General features: G+C 40.2%; 1 protein-coding gene across 4 annotated transcripts; it reads left to right on the top strand.

Moving 5' to 3' along the window:
• Positions 1-409: 409 nt before the first annotated feature.
• Positions 410-12,058, top strand: LOC104368248 (acyl-CoA (8-3)-desaturase). 4 transcript variants are annotated; one of them, XM_009975540.3, is made up of 12 exons: positions 411-748; positions 4,340-4,450; positions 4,885-5,082; positions 5,682-5,783; positions 5,973-6,101; positions 7,989-8,046; positions 8,482-8,558; positions 9,014-9,111; positions 9,470-9,566; positions 10,717-10,796; positions 10,994-11,119; positions 11,432-12,058. In XM_009975540.3, the coding sequence occupies exons 1-12, from the start codon at positions 530-532 to the stop codon at positions 11,481-11,483; spliced, it is 1,347 nt and encodes a 448-aa protein (XP_009973842.2). In that variant the 5' UTR covers positions 411-529; the 3' UTR covers positions 11,484-12,058. The 4 variants fall into 4 exon arrangements, with proteins under 4 accessions (XP_032862675.1, XP_009973842.2, XP_032862676.1 ...); XM_033006785.2 differs by lacking the exon at positions 411-748 and adding an exon at positions 2,549-2,849; XM_042785636.1 differs by lacking the exon at positions 411-748 and adding an exon at positions 3,759-4,124.
• Positions 12,059-24,254: the final 12,196 nt, after the last annotated feature.

The raw sequence follows: 24,254 nt of genomic DNA, 5'->3' as shown, positions 1-24,254 counted from the left end.
GAATATTTGCTGCAGAAGAGATGCCCTCAACCCTCCTCAGATTTCTCTTCTGGCTAATCCCCATATTGACTCAGCAGTATGGAAACAAGTTAACAGTTTACCTTATCCAGTTCCTAATGCTCTGTGAAGGTGCTCACTTAATAGTCCTTTCTGTCATGTTGCTGTCTCATTTACCTTCATAACAGATAATCTTCCTAAGTTTATCTATTTACGCGTATTTGTATTCGGTGAAGTAGTCTACAGCTCTCATGATTAATCAGACCTTCCAAAGGCAACTCAGAAAGGACAAGAAGGAACAAGGCTTTTATTCAAGGGTGTGTCGAAGTGTCTGATGTGAAAGTGGAAGAGGAGGGAGCTATGGAAGGGTGTGTTTGGGCAGGGGGAGCCAACCAGCCCTAGAAGCACAGGGAGTGGCTTGGAGTGGGAGTGTATAACAGGCAGGCTGAGATGGTTCACCCTCTGTCTGGATACAGTGCTGCAAAGCTTAGATCAGTGAATCTCGGCACTGACTGAACACCTACCAGTACAGATGCCTCCACAGACCGGCTCCACTGAAAAGGAGACACGACAAGTTTCAGCCTTTCCACAGCTTTTCACTTGGGAAGAGATCAAAATCCACAATGGCCGTGGTCAAGGTCAGGAGCAATGGCTGGTGATTGACAGGAAGGTTTATGATGTCAGCAAGTTTTCCAAGCAGCACCCAGGAGGCAGCCAAGTTATTAGGCACTATGCTGGGCAAGATGCTACGGTAAGACCTAGGAGGATGGTAGAGGAAAGTGGTTCCATTGTCATGGCAGGCTGACATGGTGGGACTCCAGTGGAGAGTGCTCATGGTACTTGGCACTGTGCTTGGTCAGATAATGTAGTGGACATGTCTGTGCCATCTGTAAAAATGCCCTTTTGGATACCTTCAAGGTCAGAGTTATCTGCTATGCAAATTGTAAAGCTCTTTTTAGGTTCATTACACCCTGCTGTAAACAACGCAGTATCCACACAGGTTGTCTTGCCACTAGGCATGGTCAAGCAAGCTGTCTTCCACATGCTCAAAAAGTGTCTTTGTTTTATCAGTGAGAAAGAAAAGAGGATAGGAAGCAGTATACTCAGTGCTCATTTTTATTTTAAAGACTGCTTTTCCAGTGTCACATGGATATGATCAGTGATAAGCAAATGCTAATCAAAGATAGAGCATGGGTAAACAGATAATAGAGATAAGGAGGAGGTAATATCCAAACATAAAGTAATTTTGGGGGGCACTGAAGCAAGAGAAAGAAAGAGGTACTCAAACAAGTGACACTACTCTGTACAGGCAAGTGGAGGACAAGAGAATCTTGAGCAAAAAAGTTATTTCAAAGGAGGTGGAAAAATAAATAAAATACAGGAAAAATGATTGAGAAAACAGCAGAATTACATTTGGCTGCAGAAGATGAGGAAAAATTCTAAAAATAGTCACTATTTGAAAACAGATTTTCCAGAGGTCCCTGCAGAATTCTTTGATTTAGCGGATTTCTCTAAAATAATTTATTGCTTGTTGACAGAAATAATGAATTCTAAGCAGATCTCACAGACTATTTGATAAAAGTAGATACCAAATTTCTGAATAGTCAGAAATAAGCACATTGGAAACATGACCAGGATTAGGGCATAAACTTGTAATGTGGGAGCCCCAGATTTAATTCTTGTCATGACAAGACTTTTTGACTCCAGGGAAGTTGCTTAGCCTGTCTAATTCCTCAGGTTTCAGCTTGTAAAATGGGATAGCACTTCCCAACTCATGGCACAAAATGGGTCAGAACAGTTATTTTTCACATTTCATTCCTTTCACCCTACTTGAAACTGAGGCGGAAGAATACCTAGTGTTCTCAAAAGGAGAAATGGCTTCTGAGTCTTGTTGATTTTCTTCTCTAGCTCACTGAGTGGCATTTACAGCCCTGTTTTAAAGAGAGAGCTCTGTGTGTCCATTATGCAGCACCTGCATAACGATGCGCGATTGCAAACCGTGCTGCACCAAGGGTGAACTGAAGAAGAGACACTAGTCCTGCCCACCATACCGAGCCCACGCAGAGATCCCTCTAGCCCCGTGCCACCTCCTGCAGTTTCTATTACTGGGATTTTACAAAAAGAGTCAAGGAATACAGAGTGCATGGAACGATTTGTCCCCAAGCTACGTCCTCCCAGCTCCTGCAGCCCCCAGTGTAAGGACTTGTATTTAAATTATTATGCTTTATAGACATCAAGGGGTTTTACTGCAGTGAATTTATTTGCCATGAATGACTTTAAAGAATGACCTTTGATCTTACTCCTATTTATTATTACAATATTACAATCTGGTTTTCCTCATTATTACTTTTGTAAATTTATACCTACTTCCTGATAATTTTGTTACTGTGTTATGAAAACAGTGAATAAATTTTCCATCATTTTCTCAATGTTACTTATGAGTTTTTAAAACTCTTTAACTTGTTGCCTCTTTTCCAAAGCAGTCTTCTAGTATGAAAGCTGTTCCAGAACTCTACTGATCTTTTTTTTCCTACATATAGTTGTAGTACATCCCTTTGAAGACAGAAGGACCAGAACTACATGCAGTAGTCAAGATTGTGGGTACACTGTTGTATCATAATGACATTCTTCTGTCTTGCTCTGGATTTTTATTTTTATTATCTTTATCATTATTTTTGCTTTGAAAATGTTACTGTGTTCGTATATTCTGAGAAATACACACTTTTACAGAAAAGCAGGACTGGAAGATATCTCAAAAGATTGTCTGGTGCACGACTTTGCCTAAAGCCAGGATCCAGGATTTTTTTCCAAGTACTCTTGGCTACTCTAGATCTCATAATTGTATATATATGGTGAGAATTATCTTCCTCTACAGCTCATAATTATATGTATATATATATATGCTGTGAGAATTTTCTTTCTCTGTGTGGATTACTTTGTAAATATAGACAATACGTATTGCAGAACATTACACTGATGACAAATGTTGGAGATCAGGTGTGTTTCAGGTGATAGTCCTTAACGTTAATTTCTCATAAGATGATAATCAGGGCCTAAGAGCAGGGAGGAGAAAGAACAAGTTGCAGGCTTGCATTTATGTGATAAAAATCTGTGTTACTGATATTACAGATAGCAAATTCTGTTTAGAAGGATTCTGGCTCCTGTTTCTAAGCTGCAGTATAGACACTTACAGCTTGACTGTTTTAGAACTCCTGGCAAGAGGGAGCTACATAAAAATGTATAAAAAGAAGTATGATGAGGGCACAGAATCATAATGAAAAGATTTCCCTAGTCCTTTGGGCCTGGACATAGTTACTCATTTGTCACTGTGACAAAGGGCCACTAAATATCTGTAGAAAGTTCATCTGTCCAAAAAGTCACCTTGTTCTGACTTCTTCTAGACTAACATACTCATAGATAGACTGTCTCTAAACAAGAGGCTCCAGAGGAATCTCAGACTGCACAAGGGAAGTCCTCTGTCCTCTTACAGGGACTTAATCCTGACCAGACATGTGCAGAATTTGTTTGTGTCATGATCACCCATATTGATTTTCAGAGCCAAAATCAACAAGTACCTGGCTGCTCAGACACTAAGGATTTTGTTATATCTACTCTTTCTGGAAGACAAAAGAGTATGGTCAGCCTCTTTACCTGTCTTCTGGAAAATTCACTGAGGACAATATTGAAGAAGAATTTTGGTTTATCTGGAATTTCATCCTTTATTCCATAGTTTATATTTGATTTTGAAACTAGTATTTCAAATGTTTATTGGAAAAGACCCATTTGTGTCACTAGTGTTACCCAGTTCCCCAAAACATCAGTCTGAAAACTCACAGGGAACTGTGAGATACTCAGTTAGTCCCACTGTGTATGGAGTTTCAGCATATATTTCCTATGGCCCTAGTGTAATTAGGACAGGATTTTAAAAACACCATCCTAAGCATGGCAAAGACACACCTCACTCATTGACGTGTTTTCCTGTTCCTGGGTCTCATCCATAGGGCAGAGCTGCTGGCTGGAGCCTTCTAGAGAAGGACTGTGCTGAAATAAGCAGATGAAAGAGCATGTTTCCCTCTGCAAAGCATTTTTCATCAAATGCTTTCATGTTTATTACCAGCCTCACCCAGGTACTTTTATGAAATCTAGTTTCTTGAAACTTCTCCAGCTTCCTTGGGCCAAGCTCCAGTCGATGGCAAAGAACTATAGGAGAAACCAAAGGGACAAAAACGGACAAAGGAAACTGGATTATGTATTATGTCAAAGACCTGGGAAAAGGAGAGGCTCAGCATCTGGTGTTTAGTCACATACCCATTCTTACCCTCTTCCTTTGTGTGTTTCTCAGGATGCCTTTGTGGCATTTCACAATGATAAGTCTCTGGTGAAAAAATACTTGAAATCTCTGCTGATCGGGGAATTGGCACCAGATCAACCCAGCTTTGAGTCTAATAAAAAAGTGAGTGTCCTAGAATCCAGCTGTGGGAATGGCTTGGGTTTCAGTACAGGAGGAGAAGGAAAATAAGAGCTAGCAGAAATAATTTCTGAAGCAGCATGCCTGACAATGTACTATAGGCTGGGTGGTGGGCAGGCAGCGGGTAATAGTCACACATGGGAACATGCACTGGCCTAGAATCACTAAATCCACACCTGGGTGTGAGGAATGAGCCGCAAATTCTCCTCAGTTTTTCCCACTGTGATGTCTCAGCAACAGAGTCTGAAAGCAACTTGTATCAAAGCAAAACCAAGATCTGTTGATCTTATGCTCATTTTTGCAGAGGCATCCATCTGATAGAATATGTCCTCTGACTTCCCTAGTTACTTTGGGATTCCTGGGTCTGCTATGTTACATTTTCAAAGTAAACAGTGCATTAATACTCACTTTACCCGCAGAAATCACTTTTAGAGGATTTTCGTGAGCTGCGCTGCACTATTGAGAAGATGGGACTTCTGAGGCCAAATTACACCTTTTTCTTCCTGATCTTCCTTCACCTCCTGGTATTGGATGCTGCATCCTGGCTTGTGGTTTGGTACTTTGGGATATCCTTAGTGCCTTTCGCAGTTGGCATGGCGTTCTTCAGTATTGCTCAGGTAAACCACTGGCAGCTGTTCAACACTGCAGACATGTTGGGTTCTTCCAGATGGAGAGGACTAATGGAATGTTCATATCTCAGTCATAGTTTTACTACGTCTTCTTAGGTCCTGTTATCTGGCTGAAGACAACAAGCATGTTCTACATCACAATTTTTGTTGCCTCCAGCAATTCTTGTTTTGCTGACAAGCTGCTCACTAGGGTCGGTGGGGTTGTGGAGCTGGCAGTTTTACAAGATGGGATAAACTGATCTAATCCATGGGAATATAAATGCAATGGAGCTATGGATTTGGAAATTCTTGCACTTTCCAACTGGTTACTTGGAAATTATATATTTATGATGGGAGCAAAAGACTTCCATGCTGTAACATTCAAATTAATTGTAATGATGCTTTGCTGCTTTCCCTTTAGCTGCTACAATAAAATCGGTAGCTGGCATTGAGCAGCTTTAGTGGACAGTAGCCTGAGCATGTAAGACAGATTTCTGCCCAAAGCAGATGGAAGATGCACTCACACCGTGAGGTTGCAAAGACTCCTGAGGCAAAATAATGCAACACTGCTGTGATTCTGTTTTCTCAGTGATCCTTTTGTCTTCCAGATCCAGATGGGCTGGTTCCAACATGATCTGGGGCACTGCTCTGTCTTCAGGAAGCCTAAATGGAATCGACTTCTGCAGATTGTTGTGATAAATGTTCTGAAGGTAATTGCCTAGGGTGGGAATATTCTCTGGGGCTCATTGGGACTAAGCAATGAATAGGAGTGTCCCTGCATTCGGGCAATATTGCCTGTGCGGGAACTAGAGTGCAGCATCAATAATAGGTGGATAAATAGCGATGTGATTGTTCATATTGTTCTAGTTTGAATCCCTGGTCTTCAATTTTTCCTGCAGGGGTTGCCAGCCAGCTGGTGGAATCACCTGCACAACCAGCACCATGCCAAACCCAACTGCTTCCGCAAAGACCCTGACCTCAACATGCACCCTCTCCTGTTCAGCTTGGGAAAGACACTCTCCGTGGAGGTGAGCACGGGGATATCTGGAGAAGCAAAGAGCCATTGGGATAAAAGATTTTAAAGACAGAAAGCTGTAGAGTAAGGTATAATCATAACCCAGATTTTGTCTTTCTGCATAAACTCATGGTAAGTTCCAAAGTGTTCCAAGATTTGAGAGTCTCAAATACTGACTGGTTATTATGCTACCAGCTCCTGAGAAGCAAAGTCTTAAAATCCGTGCTTAAGTTCTCTGTGTTGCTAGAAGGGCCAGGTAAGCACCTTGAAGGCTGAGTCAGTCCACTTATATTGGTGTTAGGTGTTCTAAGTGATCTTGTAGATAGTGAGTCAGATGTTCCTTCTGGGTCCTTTTGGCTGTGGGAGCTGTTTGGCACCTAAATCCTTCAGGACCAGTATAACTGCTATGCACAAAACACAAGCACAGCAAATTATTTCTTAATCGCAAATCCTATGGCTTTCATAAAAATAAAAACCATGAGCAGACCCTCCCTGCATCCTTATGATTTTTGATATCATCAGGATAGGCAAGGTCTCTTTTGCATTTCCTTTCCCTGGCAATTGTGCTAACTCACAGGGTGATGAAATGGCCTCTTTTCTAGATAACCAGCCTCTTAAAATAACATCTCACTCTCCTTTAGCTGGCAATAAGCAAAAAAAATTACAGCTTTCCAAGACGTGAAAACTTCCAGTTCTGCTATCTCAGAAAGACTCCTGTAAAGAGAGTTTATACAAAATACTTTTTCATAAAAAACTATTAGCTGCAACTGGAAAAGATTTTGTCAGTGATCTTCTGAAAGATCTCTCATGCCTATATATTAACATGAGCTTTTAGATTGGGCTGGCTGTGCTAGACTGGATTTGATGAAAATGAAAGTGTAGGAAATGAGTTTTCATGTCTTCCTGCTTTTTAACAGAGTCAGGTACACTGTGGATGGCTAAAACAGATTTCAGCTGTTTCATTTAGATTATTTGCTTTGTTTCAGGTTTGATCCAGTGAAAACATCGTTGAGATGTTCAGGGTTATTTTTTTTTCTCAGTAATAGGGGAGCTCTGGAAATAGTTAGCTTTTCCTCATTATTATTTTGTCCTTTGAAGAATCATAAGCACAAAATTTGCAAATGATGTTAAGAATCCTTTTGGGCAAATAGTGAAAAAATACGGTGTGAAGAAATAAACCTATCTGTGTTTTTTGTAAATATTTCATCAATTTTCTCTTTCATATATTTGAAGGCAAGATATTCAACAAAACAAAAAGGCAGATGTCTTTATAAAGTGTTTACTACCTTGACCTTGCAGAAATGCTTTTACAGTCATTACAGGATAACATGCAAATACTTTGTAATTTCTGGCCACTATCTCCTCTGTTACTTAAAAATTTAGAATATCCGTGTCCTACATCACCTGGTACAGAAATTCAGGTGTAGCTTGAAGAGCAAACACATCCTGCATTCATCCCCCACCAAATTTCCTTAGTTTTCATGATAACTTGTTCCTCCCTGAGCACCAATAGTCTCAGAACTCTATAGTGAATACATGGAATTGGTTAGACTGGACTTCCATTACCATCACTGGAAACTTCTCCTATGAAATTTAAATTATTTGTGAGCATTTTTGTGATTTTTGAGCATTCTTTTATCCTGCCATGAGTTTTGGAACTCTCTTAAAAATGGCTCTGTTCTGACATCAGCGTAACATTGATATCTGGATAGAGAGGCTCAAACGAAATCTGCTTCTCCCCATTGCTTTGGAAATTCAGTACCTGATTTTCAAGAAGAGGGGTTGAATTAGAGAGATTAAGAGGTAGTTCCTGATGTGTTCATTAGTCAGGAATAAAAAATACCTTATGAAGGGTCTCAGGCCTCCAGCTGACCCATTACAATGTCTTTTCATTTTTCAGCTTGGAAAAAAGAAGAAGAAGTTCATGCCTTACAATTATCAGCATAAGTATTTCATCTGTGAGTATCCCCGCTTCCTTGCAGTGCTGTAGGAACTTCACCTAAAAATTGTGACTGCATCTCCTCCCCAAAATAAAGGTTTTAAAAATACTCCCATTGAAGTCACAGCTTCAGGAAGCTTCCTTCACATTAAAGAAGGTTCACATAAGGAGGAATTGCCCCTTATGTCTCTGTTAGGATTATGTAATGTTAGGTACTAGATAGGGGTGATTTGAGTGTGGGGTAGTAAAGGTATGGGAAAGAAATAAAGTGAAGGGTGCTGAAATGAAAACAGGAACAGATCATGTGGACACATGAAAGTTAGTGTAAATGGAAGGCAGCAATTTTTCTTCTACTGGCAAGAAGAATCTTTGGAGGTAACTGTTCCTGTTGGCCTGATATTCTGTAAGATTTATGATGCAGTGAAGTTATAAATGTTTCTGTTCTTCCCTTCAGTATTGGCCCCACTCGCACTTGTACCCTTCTTCCAGCTGTCTACATTCTACTTCGCAATCAGGAGGAAAAAGTGGTTGGTAAGCACTACTTGCATTGTCTAGAAGAATTCAAAGAAATTTTGCCACTCTGTGGCTCTATTAATCTTCACCTCAGGTGACTGTGGGGCTTAAGATAGAAAGGGCTGATTCCAGGCTTGCTGTGGCAGGAATGCAGTCAATAGGTCCAGGGAGAATTTTTTTAGGAGAGGCTTTTTAGGCTCTTAGCAGCTGAATATAAGTTATCAGAAAACTATCAGACCCAGACTAGTCTTTAGGTACTGATGGTAAAGTGAGTTCTATAGGAATATTTCAGGGATACACTCAGCTTGAGGCAGAATGATGGTGTGGAGCTTACTGGTGATAAATAAGAAATCAATAAATAAGGACATTTTATGCTGTAGTTCAAATAAAGAGGAGAGGAGGGAATGGAGGGAGTTCATCAACAAAGCTTATTTTAATAATTTTTGTTGTTTTGTTTTGTTTTGCTTTTACAGGACCTGTTATTGGTTGTGTCTTTCAACGTTCGAGTCTGTCTCATGTATATTCCTTTAATGGGATTTAACAACTTCATGGTGTACTATTGGCTGTCCAGGTAGCACACAGCATACCCAGAGTCCCCATGACTAATATTTGTAAAAAATATCAAGCTTCAATGGAAACATATGAAAACTAGTCATACTCTTTACAGTTTTCTCAGAAATAAATAGTCAGCCAAGAAGAAACTGTTTAACTTCAGGGTGGTGGTGGCGGCTGCTCAGGGACATCTGTGACTACAGATTATGTGGTTCTCAAAAGAAACTCCAGAATTTGGGAGGCAAAGGGATGGAAAAGAAAATCCTGAATTATGTAAAAGTGCTCTTGTACTTAAGATGAGACTCAGGAAAGTATTTTACAGGTAAATTTGGATGGAATTAGAGATATAACAAGAGTTTCTGTGTTTATCTGCCCAGGTACATAGAGAGCACCTGGTTTATTTGGGTGTCACAGATGAATCACATTCCAATGGACATTGGTTATGATAAGAACAAAGACTGGGTATCTACTCAGGTGAGAATATCCTTTTCCCTGGAAGGGTGGGTCTTCAATTCTGAATTATGTGACAAAGACAACTTTATTATTCTCTTAGCTTTAATGCTGTGTTAATGAGGTTTGTCCTTGCCATTCGTTAAGTAGGCATACATTTCTGTAGTAGTCAAAATATTTAAAAGTTTAGTTGGAAAATGGGACATCTAGAGTAAAAAAAATCCCATTTTTTTCACTGAAAATTTCTGACATATTTTTCACAACATTGTTCCCTTCCTATTATGAAAAAGTACTGATTGTATAACAGTCAATCTCCTTTCTATAACAAATGCAGAGAAGCAAAGTGGGACTGGATACCTTTATTTTTTACCCTACAGGTTAAAGGTTTACTACAGATAAGATAAATCTGATAAAATTTAGGTCTGATAAAAATGAATATGTAAATACAACTTTACTCATATCTATATTATCTCCAGCAGTATAATCCCACATAGTGGGTTCTAAGCATTTTTGCTTATATTAAGGAAAAAAGACCCAGCCTGGTATTCGTCTGACCAAATCTGGATGTCTACACCTGAACACCTACCTTCATTGGAAAGAGTCATTTCCAGAGCATGATTCATCTTACTCTAAAAAAGACATCTAAATCAGGTCTGATAAGTGGCACCGTAAAAATTTATATTTTTCTCCATGGATTCCAAAGTGATGAGCTCAGATGCAGAGTTCAAACTAAAGATGTCTAAATTAGGTGAGATGGAGCCCATGTACGCAAATGTTTGTCCTCATACTTTTGCATCTGTCTCCACTTGTACTAGTTTGAGGAGGCCAGAAGAATGCTTTTTGTTTCTTTATTGGGCATATTTTCTTTCCATCCAAGTGAAAGATATGAAAACAACCTCTTAAAAAAAAAAAAAATCACAGCTGGAGTTGTGGGCATGCCAGCGAAGAAACTCTTCTTTCTGAGCAAAGAGCTAGCTAAATTAACCTGTATCCCAACAACCCATTTCAATCTAGACTTTGTTTAATTCTTCAGGGCAGTGGTGGCTATAATCCCTGACTCTAACTTGCCTTTTATGCTAGATGAGGGTGGATAACGATTTCTGGGGTTCAATTATCAGGCTCGCAGAAAAATAAAAGCTAAATCATCTATTTCTTTGGTCTTTTTTTCTCCCAGCTCCATGCAACATGCAATGTGAAACAATCTTTGTTCAATGACTGGTTCACTGGGCATTTGAACTTCCAAATTGAGCACCAGTGAGTATGATTGTGGGGAGAAGAGTGGGAATACTATGGGTCACTTGAAAGTGAGAAAATCCATATAGTTTCACATGAAACCATCTCAGGAGACCCTTTGCTCTTCTGCAAGAGGGCAGGGAAATATTTTGAACAAAAGGAACAGAGGGTGATGCAAGCAAATTCTTACAATAGCTATCTCTCATTCAATTCTGCAGCCTTTTCCCCACAATGCCTCGACACAACTACTGGAAAGCAGCTCCTCTGGTGAAAGCCCTTTGTGATAAGCATGGCATTCAGTATAAAAGCAAGACTTTACTGACAGCCTTCCTAGATATTTTGCAGTAAGTATCAATTAACAAGTTGGTTTTGCACTGTAATAGCATGCAAGTGAGGGACATAGACAACCATTTCAAATCAATATCCATGGAGAGATCAAACCCAGAGTTTATCTAGGTTTTTCTAAAGACACTTCTAATTTTTGAAAATTTTCAATTTCAAAGATTATCTTCTCTTACTTAAATCCTTTCAGATGTCCATGCAGTTTTTAGTCCATTTTTTTCATTTACTTCTTTTTACACCTAAACTACAGTTTGCTTCCCATGAAGTTGAATATTGTCTCCCCATAAGCAATTTTTTACTTTCTGTTCTTGCAGTTCACTGAAGGATTCTGGGGAGCACTGGCTTGAAGCATATCTGCATGGATAGAAACTGGCAACTGTCAAAGGGAACCTCTTCACCAGACAACTGCTGCAAAGAGTCAGCACAGAAAAACAGTGTGTGTGTGTCTTCTGGCATAGAAACTCTGGAGCTGGGAAAAGATAATTTCAATAAGAATGGGTGGGAAAGTGGCTTAAAGATACATTTTTTCTTGTTCCTAACCATGAACCTCTCTTTTTCCTGCTCTCAGTCTCTGAATTTAGAGCCATAATGAAATGGGCCTTTAAACTGGGGAGAAGTAGCTCTTGACTCAGCTTGAACAGATTACTTCATTGGAGGTGCCAGCTCATTGCTTATGGAAAAAGTTTGAAAGGAAATTCTTCATAGAGTCATAGAATCATAGATTGGTTTGGGTTGGAAGGGACATTTAAAGATCATCTTGTCCAAAACCCTGCTGTGGGCAGGGACATCTTCTACTAGACCAGGTTGCTCAAAGCCCTATCCAACCTGACCTTGAACACCTCCTGGGATGAGGCATCCATGACTTGTCTGGGCAACCTGTGCCAGTGTCTCACCACCTTCACAGTAAAAATTTTCTTCCTTATATCTAATCTAAGTCTACTCTCTTTCAGTTTAAAACTGTTGCCCCTTGTCCTATCACTACAAGCTCTGGTAAAAGGTTTCTCTCCATCTTTCTTATACTCCCTCTTTCAGTACTGGAAGGCCACCATAAGATCTCCATCTTAGTGTTTTTGTCTCAGTGGATCGGTGAAAATGGGATAGGACAAAGCAAACTGCAAGACTTCAGGATACATTAGGACAGAGGGGATCTTTAAGGGATATTCTAGAATAGATAAAATAAGTGTGTAAAGAACAAGATGGCCTGGGGTATGTCTGCATCGCTACTGATCATTTGTACACTACTTGCTCTAACTACTTAGGTGTTATAACTAGTACTGTTAATGGATTGCATAAGGAGACAGATAATCACATGCTAAGTTTTACACCTGTAATAACTGGTTTGAATACAATCCAAAGAGTCTGTATAGCATGTATTATTTATATGCATAAATACATGTATACATTTTAATTGAGTGGTGACTGTGCTGTCTGATCAACTTTCTGATGTAGACTGGCTTTGAAAAAGATGGAGGAGACCAGGCACTGAGGAGCAGATCCAGATTGCAAGGGTATTTAGGATACTCCTGCCCTTATTGAGTTCTATATAAATTAATTTTTATCTAAATGCTTACTTCCCAGTGATTCCAAGGACCTGTGGGCATCTACATTGGTTATTAGGCAACTAAGTATGTTTGTGGCTCTGTTTCTATATCTAGAAAAGGAATTAAATCTTACCTAGTTCTGTCACCCCATGCAGGCCTCTTTGGGCCTTGCAAACTTTTCTTCTCTTTCAGCATCCCCAAGAACCAGCTCCTTTCCTGGAACTCTCATGAGTTTTGTACCTGGTACTTAGCTGTTTGGCCTCAAGAAGGACCTGGGCCCTCCATGATTATAGTCAAGGATAGCTTCTGCTAGTGGAAAGTGTAATGACCACCTTTGTAGAGGCACAGTAGCTTTCCAAGAACATGACTGATTTCTGAGAGAGCCAACAAAATGAATAAGATAGGAGTGGGCTTATAGTAGAATATTTTCACTGGAAGTGTTTTAAACTTTATAGGAAAGGTAAACTTTAAATGAGGAGAGATGAGCATTGAATAACAGACAAAAGAAATAGAGGATGTATGAAAGAAAAAGGAGATGTGTGGGTATCAATTAATAGCAGGAAAAGAAGAAGGGGAAAAAAAGCTGAGTATTGATAACATGATTATTAGGAAAAGCTAGAATACAGGAAAAAAGAGAATTAATAAAGGTCCTTGTCATGATTTTTAGATTGAAAGTCAGTTTTAGAAAGAGTGTATGACCTCTGATTAATCTTGCTGATTTTGCAAAAGAATGATGATTCAGTGATGACACTCTCTAATATAATTTATAGCTAATATGATTATAATACATATTATAATCCATTATGAGACAGTTGAGCCATACTGGCAAAACCTGTATTGTACTGTATTCACCTAACTGACCTAAAACCATGAAGGTAGTCTGTAATGGCAAATTAGTAGACAATTTCCCATAAAAGCAAAGACCATATGGAAGAAAAGTGGTTCTTCTCCTCTGCCATTCACATCCAGAACTCCACACCCCAGTTTTCAGTGGAGAAATCACCCAAAGGAGGAAAACATGAAAGATCTTAAAGTGAGATACCACTGTGAAGAACGTGACCCATCTGCAACCCATTGATGAGCAACTTACATGTATTACAAAGCTACGGACAACAACAGCCTTCTTGTAGGTAACAAATAATATCAAGCCCAATGCACAAAGCAGGAGGAGTTTGGACTTTTTATTTTGCCTCTGGTTTTTAAGAACATCTCCATTTATTCTTTATAATTTTTTGTGTGTATGTACAGGTACTGATAACACTGTTCTTATTATTTCCTAATAATAGCTTATAGATGTCACTGGAAAGGATCCTGATTTAAAAAGTTGTTATTAAAAAAATGTTTTGAATGTAATTTGAAAATCCCTTCTAACCAATGCCTAGAACAATTCTGTGTCCCAAATCCAAGGTGGGTTAGAATGGTGATATCTACAGTTATGTGCAACAGTGGTAACATTTTATAAGTATTTAAATGATAGTACTGTCATAAGATAAATGCAGGGATTTCACTGAATGCTCTATTTGGTAATACACAAAGACATTTTAAAATGGATATCTTTGTGAAATATTAAGGATTCCTACTTTTTTTACCAGTGAGACTTGAAAGCTGCATGAAACCTGGTGAAAAGTTGGTAAGCCACTTTGTTTTGCATTTGCACTAATACTGAGACCTCTAATAGCCTGATCTTAATGAGTGGTAATGGGAAATTGCCCCAGCTGTAGCACTGGTATAGGAGAAAGATAAGATGTTCTCAGTGAAAACTCGTTCAACAGAAAACTTGTGACAGGCAGTAAGAGATTGAAACATAGGTTTTGTGCTTAAACAGTCTTCTGGAGACTGTAATCTTATTCATCATGTTTTTAATAATTGTAATCTTCCCTGAAAGACAATATATGCAATCTGGCATACCTGGAAGAAACAAGAAAATTAGAGAGATAATTTGCATAATCCTGCTTGCTTCAGGAGTTTATAATGAGATTCTAATAGAAGTGTTTTTTCTAATACAGGTAGACCAAAAAGCAGAAGAAATGTGCACAGTCACTGACTGTGGTTAGGAATCAAATTCTGCTCATGTAAATATAGTGTGTTCTGCAGAGTAATGCAGAATGTGTTTTATTATGCAGCAGTCCTATGCCCAGATTCTTATGGTAATTCAGTGTTTAATTCTAATTGAAATAATGGGAACTAAACCCCTTGATATTGTCCAGCTTGCACATTCAACTGTATTTGCATTCTCAAAGTTCCTTTGCCTTAATTCAGGGATTTGATGTAATTTTAAATTCATAATTAGCCTGTAAAACAAAAATTTTTATTTCAAGGCATTACCTTTCTGACTGGTCGAAATTTCAAAGAAATCAGAGACTTTTGAGAAAAATCTATAATCAAAAGCCTGACCTCTACAAAAATGAAGTTTTGAAGAAAAATCAAACCAAAGCCAGTCTCCTGGATCCGCCATTTCCATAATTTTATAGATAAGAGTAAACACAAGAATGTGCAAATAAGGTTGAAGATCTAGGTCATATGTCTGGAAGTCTTTTTGGTTTTACGTTATCAGAGAGAAATGCAAAATTCCAAAGGAATTACTTATATTTTTTCTTTTTCTATTCCAAATACCAAGTCACTTCTTTAAGCAACTGTTCTCTTCATCTCTTCTTTTAATTGACTATGCAGAGTCAGTTGGTACAACAAGCTTCTCTCTCAAATTGGTCACTCTGAGTGTCTCTGTAGGTAGTTAAGGCTCGGCGACCGGAAGATGTCGCGCTGTACGGAAAGGTCGGACCCCTCTCCGGACAGCCAATAGCGTTGAGCTCATGACGTAAGCAGACGGAAGTGACGTTGTAAACCCAAGCTATATAATGCTGTGCCACTCACCAGTAAATGCCATTTGCCATCCACCACATTGGTGTCTGTGAGCTGATGGCCCGAGCGGCCGGGGCTTGGTTGCCGTGCCGTTCCTGAACCAGGTCACCACGCCATCAGAAGGCAACAGTCTCCCTCCCTCCATCATCAAACACTTCACATACTTCATAGAAACATAGAATCACAGAATCCCAGGTTGGGAGGGACCTCAAGGATTATCTGGTCCAACCTTTCTGGCAAAAGCACAGTCTAGACAAGATGGCCCAGCCCCCTGTCCAGCACTTCCCCGGGGAGATTATTCCATGGGCTGGTTGTTCTCATTGTGAAAAATTTTCCTCTTGTGTCCAATCAGAATCTCCCCAGGTGTAACTTGTACCTGTTACCCCTTGTCTTTTCCATGTGACTCCTTGTAAAAAGGGGAGTCTATCTTCTTTGTAGTCATGCTTTAAATACCGGAACAAGGTGATAAGTTCTCCCCTAAGCCTTCTCAAGGCTGAACAAACCCATTTCTTTGAGCATTTCCTCAAGCAGGCTTCCCAGTCCCCTGGTCATCTTTGTGGCCCTTCTGTGGACCCTCAGCAGCCTGTCCACATCTTTTTTGCATAGTGGGGACCAAAACTGAACACGGTACCACAGGTGTGGCCTGACAGGTGCTGAGCAGAGTGAGATAATGACTCCTCTATCTCTGCTGGTGATGCCCTTGATACAGCCCAGCATCCTGTTGGCTTTCTTTGCTGCAGCAGCACCCTGTTCACTCATGTTGAGCTTGTTGTCCACCAGGACCCCCAGGTCCCTTTAGACAGAGCTGCTCCCCAGCTGGGTAGATCCCAGTCTGTGCTGCACTCCTGGATTGTGTTTTCCCAGGTGCACTTGCCATTGCTGAACTTCATAAGCTTCTTGTTAGCCCACTTTTCCAGCCTGTACAGGTCTTCCCTCAGAGTGTCTCTCCCTTTTGAAAAGTCCATTTCCCCACTTGGATTGGTATTGCTGGCAAATTTCATCAGGGTACACTTGATCCCATCATCCACATCACTTATGAAGATATTAAACAGCATTGGGCCCAATACTGATTCTTGGGGGACCCCATGTGTGACAGGTTGCCAGTTTGAAAAAGAGCTATTTCCAACCACCCTCTGGGTGCAGCCTGGCAGCCAGTTCCCCACCCACCCCACAGGCAGCTTGTCTAGACCTACCAGTTTCTCTAGGAGGAGGCTGTAGGGAATCATATCAAAAGTCTCAGAGAAATCCAGGTAAACGATGTCCACCACTCACCCTACATGAACTAAGCAGGTTACTTTGTCATAGAAGGCAATTACGTTTGTCAAGCATGATTTGCCCTTGGTTAATCCATGCTGGATTTTCTCAAACATGTGCTTCAATTGACTTGTGATAGCTCCCAGAAAGATTTGTTCCATAACTTTCCCAACAACTGAAGTAAGACTGATGGACCTATAATTTCCTGGCTCTTCTTGTAGATGGGGGTGACATTAGCCTTCTTCCAGTCTTCTGGGATGTTCCCCAATCTCTGTGACTTCTCAAAGATTATGGAAAGAGGCCTCGCAACAACATCATCCAGCTCTCTTATCTCTGGATAACATCAGGGCCCATTGATCTGTAGGGGTCAAGCTCGTGTAGCAGTTCACATTCCAACTGTTCCTTCACTGATGGTGGGTCTGTGTTCGCAGTGGCCCGGTTTTTTGTTCCTTAAGGCCTGAGGCCCAACAGTGCTGGTAAAGACTGAGGTGAAGAAAGTGTTGAGAACCTCTGCCTTTTCAGCTTTGTTGATGACTAAATCACCTTTCCTATTTAACACAAGGCCAATATTTCCCTTCTGTTTCTGTTTGTTGTTTACATACCTGAAGAATCCTTTATTGTAGTTTTGGACATCTCTGACCAATTTAAATTCAAGCAGAGCTTTTGCTTTTCTAACTGCATCTCTGCAGACCATGGCAATGCTCTTGTTGTTCTCAACAGGTATTTGTCTGGTTTCCCATCTCTGGTATGCTTGTCTTTTGGTTTTGAGCAGACTCAGAAGCTTGCAGTTAAGCCAATGGAGTCTCTTGCTCTGCCTACTTCCCTTACCTTTGAACGGGATGAACTCTTCGTGCTTCCAGGAGAGTGTTCTTGAAAAGTACCAGCACTTGCTAGTTTCTTTATCCTCCATGGAAGCTTCCCACAGAATTACTCCCCACCGAGCTCTGAGCGAGCTGAAGTTTGGTTTTCTAAAATGTTTGTCTTAGTACTGACTTTTAGCGTGCTCATCAGGGACACAAACTCCACAATACGATCTCTGCAGCCAAGGCCACCACTAACCGAGGTATTACAAAGCAGGTTTTCTTGGTTTGTGAGTAGCAAGTCCAGCAGTGCCTCATTCCTGATTGGCACATCTAACATTTGAAGCAGTCCTCTAGGCATTCCAGGAACTTGATGGATGACACGTGAGCTGCTGTATTGTTCTTCCAACAAATGTCTGTGTAGTTGAAGTCACCCATAAAAGCTAGGTTCTGTTGACTGAAACTTCCTTAAGTGACTCAAATATTGTTTTGTTGGCCTTGTTGTCTTGGTTTAGAGGTTGGTTGCAGATGCCTACTGTAAGATCCCCCTTGGGGATGACCTCTCTGATCTTGACCCAAAGGCATTCAGCAGGACTTCCACAGTCGCTGTAGCTGACTTCTATACATTCAAGGTTCTTCTTAACATAAAGCGTGACTCCTCCACCTCTTTTTCCCTTCCTATCTTTACAAAACAGCCTTTATCCACCCATCACAATCCCCCAGTCATGTGAGTTGTCTTATCATGTTTCAGTTATTCCTGTGATGTAACTTTCTGACTGGTTATGGAGCTCCAGTTCCTCCTGTTTGTTTCCCAGGCTTTGTGCGTTGGTATACATACACTTGAGGTGGCTGGTTCTCTGGTTCATGTCTTGAGAGACAGACAAGTGTGGCAACTGAGGCTCTAGATCTAAGGGAGACAGTTGGGTAAGGTGGTTCAAGCAGGATCTGACTGAAAGTATTTAGAAATGGAAAGAACAATGCCCTTTTCTACTGATGTGTTACTCTGTGTGGCAGGACCTCAGCTTAGCACCTACCCCCTCTCCTTCTGACAAAGGGTAAAATGATTTCCTTATAAGACTTTTTCAGTGATTCCACTTCTTGCATAAACTCTTAAATGATTGATGGTCAACTTGTTTGTCGCTTCACATGAAGGAAATTACAATGTATATATACAACGTATTTCCATTAAGAGACAGTCAGCCAGAAATAGAGACAATATCTACAATGAAGTCTGATGACACAAGTGACTGTATTCCAGCTTACCACCTGAAATGCCTTTTCTTCAGGTGTTGCCTACAGCTGGCTCAGGAGCTGTGTTTTGCTATTACTCTGAAGCTCTTTAAATGCTGAGATATGCTCCTGTGCATTTACAGAACTGCCTTGGTCTGAGCAATTTTCATCTTATCACTAAGCTCCTAAAGGTGGATCTTATTCACTTTTCCTGTCTGCTATATCCCTTGAGGGGCCCAATCCCATAGGCATGCTCAGAAAATGCCTGACATACTGGCAGGACTGTGCTTTTCAGAGAATGTTTCTGTTTGTTTTCTTTCTAAAATGGAGCTGGGAGAGGTGATCCTCCACTTTTTCATAATGCAGTGGTTATACAGTTGTTATGGCAGTATAACTGCCGCGGTCCAATCCTTTCCCTAGCAAAAGTGATTGAAAGCCATAATGCCCACACAGTGTCTGTTATCGTGTTAGGTAGCCTGGGCCCTTAAGTCATACTTCCAAACCTGTCCTTGCTCAGACTCCACAAAGGCCTAGAAAATGGTGTGACAGGACTCAATCAGTTGTTCAAATGTTGTTCTTCATCATCCTCTTTGAGTAAATTGCTACCAAGGGACATGCCCTGTGCACATACTGCTGTCTGAGAAGCAGCATGATGGGTCTCTGGTACCAGAAAGAAGCAATTTAAAATCAGGACAGAGCCTCTCCTGTCCCTGCTTCTGAGCTCATTATTGCTACCTAGAATAAAACAACAATGTGCCTTGAATACTAGAGGATGAATCGTTGTGTACAGAAGTCCAGGACAAACTCAGAGTGAGAACCAGAAAGATATCTGGAGAGCCTACAGAAGCTTGTGCAATATGAAGTAGTAACTTTTATAATGGTGTTGTAAGAGTCAGTTGGAAACATCTGTTATAGTATATGATGCCTTCTGTTATACAGTGCTGGTAGTCAGATGCAGGTTAGGTTCTGCATGTACAAGTTAGAGTCTGAATGAAGCCAACGTGCTAATTCGCTGCTTCTCAGCAATGTGTTTGGTGCTGAACTTGCCAACATTGCCCTTCAGCATCTTTGAGAGCTAATAATGGGCTCTTTAATGAACTGTAGAGTTCAAGTGTCTGCCTGGACACATGGGATAAAGTGGGGAAGAAGCCGGTGTGGTGAGTCTACGTTAACATGGTATGTCATGCAATGTATGCATTCCTTTAGGGCTGGCAGTGCTCCTGTATTGTCAACATGTATAGGGGTGTTGCCAAATGCACTTCCATGAGAATAGTGTAATCTCTGTGCTTAATGTATGTAACTACAATAAGAACTAAAGATAAAGTCAGATATGCTTTCTTTAAGATCTGTAAGCGTAGGTAGCTTTTATTTCCTCAACGCTTTAATGTGAACTTTAAAAATTATCTAAATAGCAATAAAAAATAAATTCATTTGTTCAGCTCTTGCAAATTAAAACCTACTTTCTCCACCTGGGCTTTGCATGTCAAAGAAACCAACAAATATTGCTAAAATAAAGGGAAAATAGAAGAGTCATTACTTGTTTATCAGAAGGTACCTCTATGCTTGAATTCTCTGGTTTTCATATCAAGATATACTCAGCTTGCAAAACCCTGCTCAGGAGGGAGAAATAATCAGAGATGATCTTTCCTACAGCATTATTTGGGCCTTTATAAAGTCCAACCCCAGCTTCCCCTGCTCTGAAGTTTATTTCTTGGATAAACCAAGCAGGGTTAAGAGGCTAAAATGATGGAAAGACACATTCTTTCAGAATTCTGTCAGTAATAGTGTAATAACTAGAGTATAATAAATACAGTAATAACTACTATGCAGATAAAATTGGCAACTTGGTAAGAAATCATTAAGCAATTCCTAACAATGAAGAGTTTGTTCCATATTTTTAGAGTCAGGTTGAATCTTAATCATCAGGACGTTTCCAGCTAGTAGCCAGCCTAACAAACTTCTGCTTTCAGTTAGACACAGAAGAATGTTTCTCAGTATACTCCTCACCTCCTGTGTGGATTGGAGGTTTCCACTGTGACAGCTCTGTATCAGAATGTGAATTATAACACTATGCTTCAAGTGTTCTTTTTTGATGAGTTGTGAAGATGTTCCTCATTTGGACCCTTGGTCCCTTAAGGATATGTAGAGCTTATGAGAAAGATGGTACGCCTGTTATGGCTGAGAATACATGAGGAAAAATGAGAGTCAAGTGAAATAATCTTTATTGATTTGACTGGCCCCTAAACTGAATCTAATAACCTGTGCTCTGAAAAAAATCGTTCTCTCCTGAAGGACCTACATTCCTTCTTGGAAGTAACAACATTTGAAAACACATATACATATATGTGAAAATACATATTCTGGGTATGGTTTAGCTTCATAGGGGATCTAGATATCTCCCTGTTGACTGCCCTATCCTTAAATACATTTACCACTCAAGTAATACTTACACTATCTGTATATTTTATCAGCAGGGTGGTTATGTTTAGCATAAGCAAATATGCTTGTATTTGAGGTTTTGTTCTTGTGGTATGTTGAAAAATTAGAATGTTGGAAATATTCTGGTGGAAACATGTATAGTGATCCATACTATCTTTTTGTGCCAATTAATTGGGTTTGTTGATTCAAGGATGTTGACACAAGCGTGTCCACTAGAGCTGTTATTCTGATCAAAGATGGAGATTAGAAAAGATTCTGTCTACAGATATTAGCAAAATAAAAATAAGGGCAATTTTTAAATTGCATATAATACCCAAGAAATCTGACATGAACATATAGAATCTCCAGCATCAGACTCCAGTGTGAATCAATCTTAGATTTGTTTTATAAGCCTGGCTTCCTATGAAAGCCATCCCTGTACGGTGACTGCTGATTGTTGGGTTCTCTCACATATAAGATCATGTTTGATGGTTGTATCAAACTTGACAGGAGAATAGCAGCATCAACAATTACTGCCTTAAAAAATGTGTGGGAAGTGTCAACTGAGCGCAAGAGAGACATGTAAATTCTTGTGTAAGGAAAAGTGGCAACAGGAACTTTGTTTCTTATGTGGTAGCAGAGGGTCACTCAGATTGATTCTCAAAGTGCCCATGTGTGACAGCAGCTTCACTCTGCTTTCGTTTAAGTATCTAGTACAAAAAATCTTATGTATTTTAGAATTAGCTATTTATCACTGCACAATTCTTGTGCCAAAAGAATGGTGTGATGATGCACACAGTTTTATACCAACATAGTATGGAGAACATTGAGTAAGAGCAAGCCAATTATGCAAATAAAGCCTATATACTCCGCAAAAATTGCCACATACAGAAATCTACATGACCTTAATTTTCACTCTGACTCATAATTCCATTTTTGTGAACAGAACTGTGCATGGCAGTTGCATATAATTTGGTATTTAACTGTGTCTTGCTTACGTGGACATTTCTACCCATTTACAACCTCTTATATCACTGTCACATGGACTGGCTAAAGCTTCAATTACCTGTGTCTGTGGGACTGCCTAGAATAATAAACAAGCATGAGATGGCATAAGAGAAACTACATTAGATCAGAGTAATATTCCAGTCAGCCCAGTGTCCAAAAAAGTAGATGCTTGAAGAAGGATATAAAAACAGAGGTAATAGGGATTAATTAAAATGTTTATTTTATTATCACATATTGACTGAACACATGGTGACTTATCCAATGTGGGAATGAAAATAATAGCAGCTCTGGCCACTGACACTGTTGCTGTCAATGATTTAAAGAGTAGCTCTTCTCAGGAATTACTCATTCTACTCTCACTACTAGGACCTTTGAAATCCCACCCTGATGCTTGAGGTCCCAAGTATTAGTCTAACCTTCTTCTATTCTTCTTGAATTACTAAATAGCCTAAGACACTTTGGCCTGTTGCAATAGAAGTGGATTAACCAGGCTGCAGCTCCTCATGAAGCTGAAAAAGGATTTGTCTTAATTTTTTAACATTTGTTGAAGTGGGAACTAGAGCTACACACACCATGAGAAAAAACCCCACAGTAATAACACATGTATGAAAAAATCATCAACCGCTTTGTTTCTGTGTGAGTTTTTCTTCCCACATATTATTCGCAGAATGCAAGCTCTTAGCTATAACATCACAGTAGGAGTTTACCTAAAAATAGAGAGCTATGCCATACAAAAAAGTGATTTCAAACTAAGATTCCCTGTATTATTCCTGTTATGTCAGGGTGAGCAGAGTCAACCAATTCTGGAATGTTATATCTTGCTTTCTATCAGGGCCTGCCGGGATTTCTGCTGCACTGTTTCAACACACCATTATGAAGCTCCAATCTGCTGAATCAGAAATGCTTTTATTGATCAGCCACGCACGTCAGTGAGCAGAGCAAAGCAGGCATGTACTACCCATGAAAATACTCGTTATAACAGCTTTAAATGTCAGCTGTGGGACATGAGCTAAAAGTTTGATATTGCAGCGCACAAAAGCAGCTCAGCACATGGCGTGATGATGCAAGCTTCTTAACCCTCTGAATAAAGCCGCAAGCTGTGGGTGTGGGAAAATGAAAGAGGTGCTCTGGGCACTTTTTAATCCTTTTTTTATTAACTCACTTCTTTTCACTGCCCTTACCAACATTTATATAAAAAAATACCTTCAGCAAGAAGCTGTGACATGCTGACAGCCAGTGAGATAAAACTGAGCCTCCAATCACCATGTGACCATCCTGCCAATTCCTTATCCACCGAATAGTCCATCCATCAAATACACATATCTCTAATTTAGAGAAGAATGTTGGGGGGGACTGCATGTTTAGCTATCCATCGTAGAATCATAGAATGATTTGGTTTGGAAGGGACTTTTAAAGGTCATCTAGTCCAACCCCCCTGCAATGAACAGGGACATCTACAAACTGATCAGGTTGCTCAGAGCCCCGTCCAACCTGGCCTTGAATGTTTCCAGAGATGGGGCATCTGCAACCTCGTAACCTCAAAATCATAAATGGCATCCTTTTCTCTATTCTTTTTCCAAGAAAAGATGGACTATGTCAGGACCGTGGGTACACTAACAGGTCTTAATGGCCCTGACCAGCTTCACCTGGGACCCACACCCTGACCAGAGTCCCATGTAAGCTCAGCTCTGGGTCTTCAGACCCTCCCTGAGCTCAACTAGGCCTGGCCATGGACACCATTGACCCTGACATGTGGACCTGCTTCATCACCACAAGCTTTTTCCTGGCTTTTGATACTTGGTTGGGCCTGGATGCCATCTCAGGCTTGCCCTGTTCACCTCTTGGGTACTGTGAGACAGGCCCTGGCTGACATGACCTTACTCCCTGTGGCTATCCCACTCTCCATCTTGTGAGGAGCTGCCCGCCTTGGCTGCATCCTGACAGACTACTCTTGGTCTGCAGCTGTATCTTGCATCTTGAGTGTCATCTAGGTCTTCCTGTGACTAGCCAAAGAAGCTTCCCAGAGC

This window comes from Tyto alba, unplaced genomic scaffold, assembly GCF_018691265.1.
Source record: "Tyto alba isolate M040663 unplaced genomic scaffold, T.alba_DEE_v4.0 Super-Scaffold_8, whole genome shotgun sequence".
Lineage (NCBI taxonomy): Eukaryota > Metazoa > Chordata > Aves > Strigiformes > Tytonidae > Tyto > Tyto alba.
This window is presented reverse-complemented; position numbering and strand designations above follow the sequence as displayed.

What these genes read in the sequence shown, in the direction of transcription:
- LOC104368248 (XM_009975540.3), top strand. Translation starts at nt 530, where the DNA reads ATGCCTCCACAGACCGGCTCCACTGAAAAGGAGACACGACAAGTTTCA. An exon ending in ATGCTGGGCAAGATGCTACG is followed by an intron (nt 749 to 4,339) that starts GTAAGACCTAGG and finishes TGTGTTTCTCAG; the next exon opens with GATGCCTTTGTGGCATTTCA. An exon ending in TCAGCATAAGTATTTCATCT is followed by an intron (nt 8,047 to 8,481) that starts GTGAGTATCCCC and finishes TCTTCCCTTCAG; the next exon opens with TATTGGCCCCACTCGCACTT.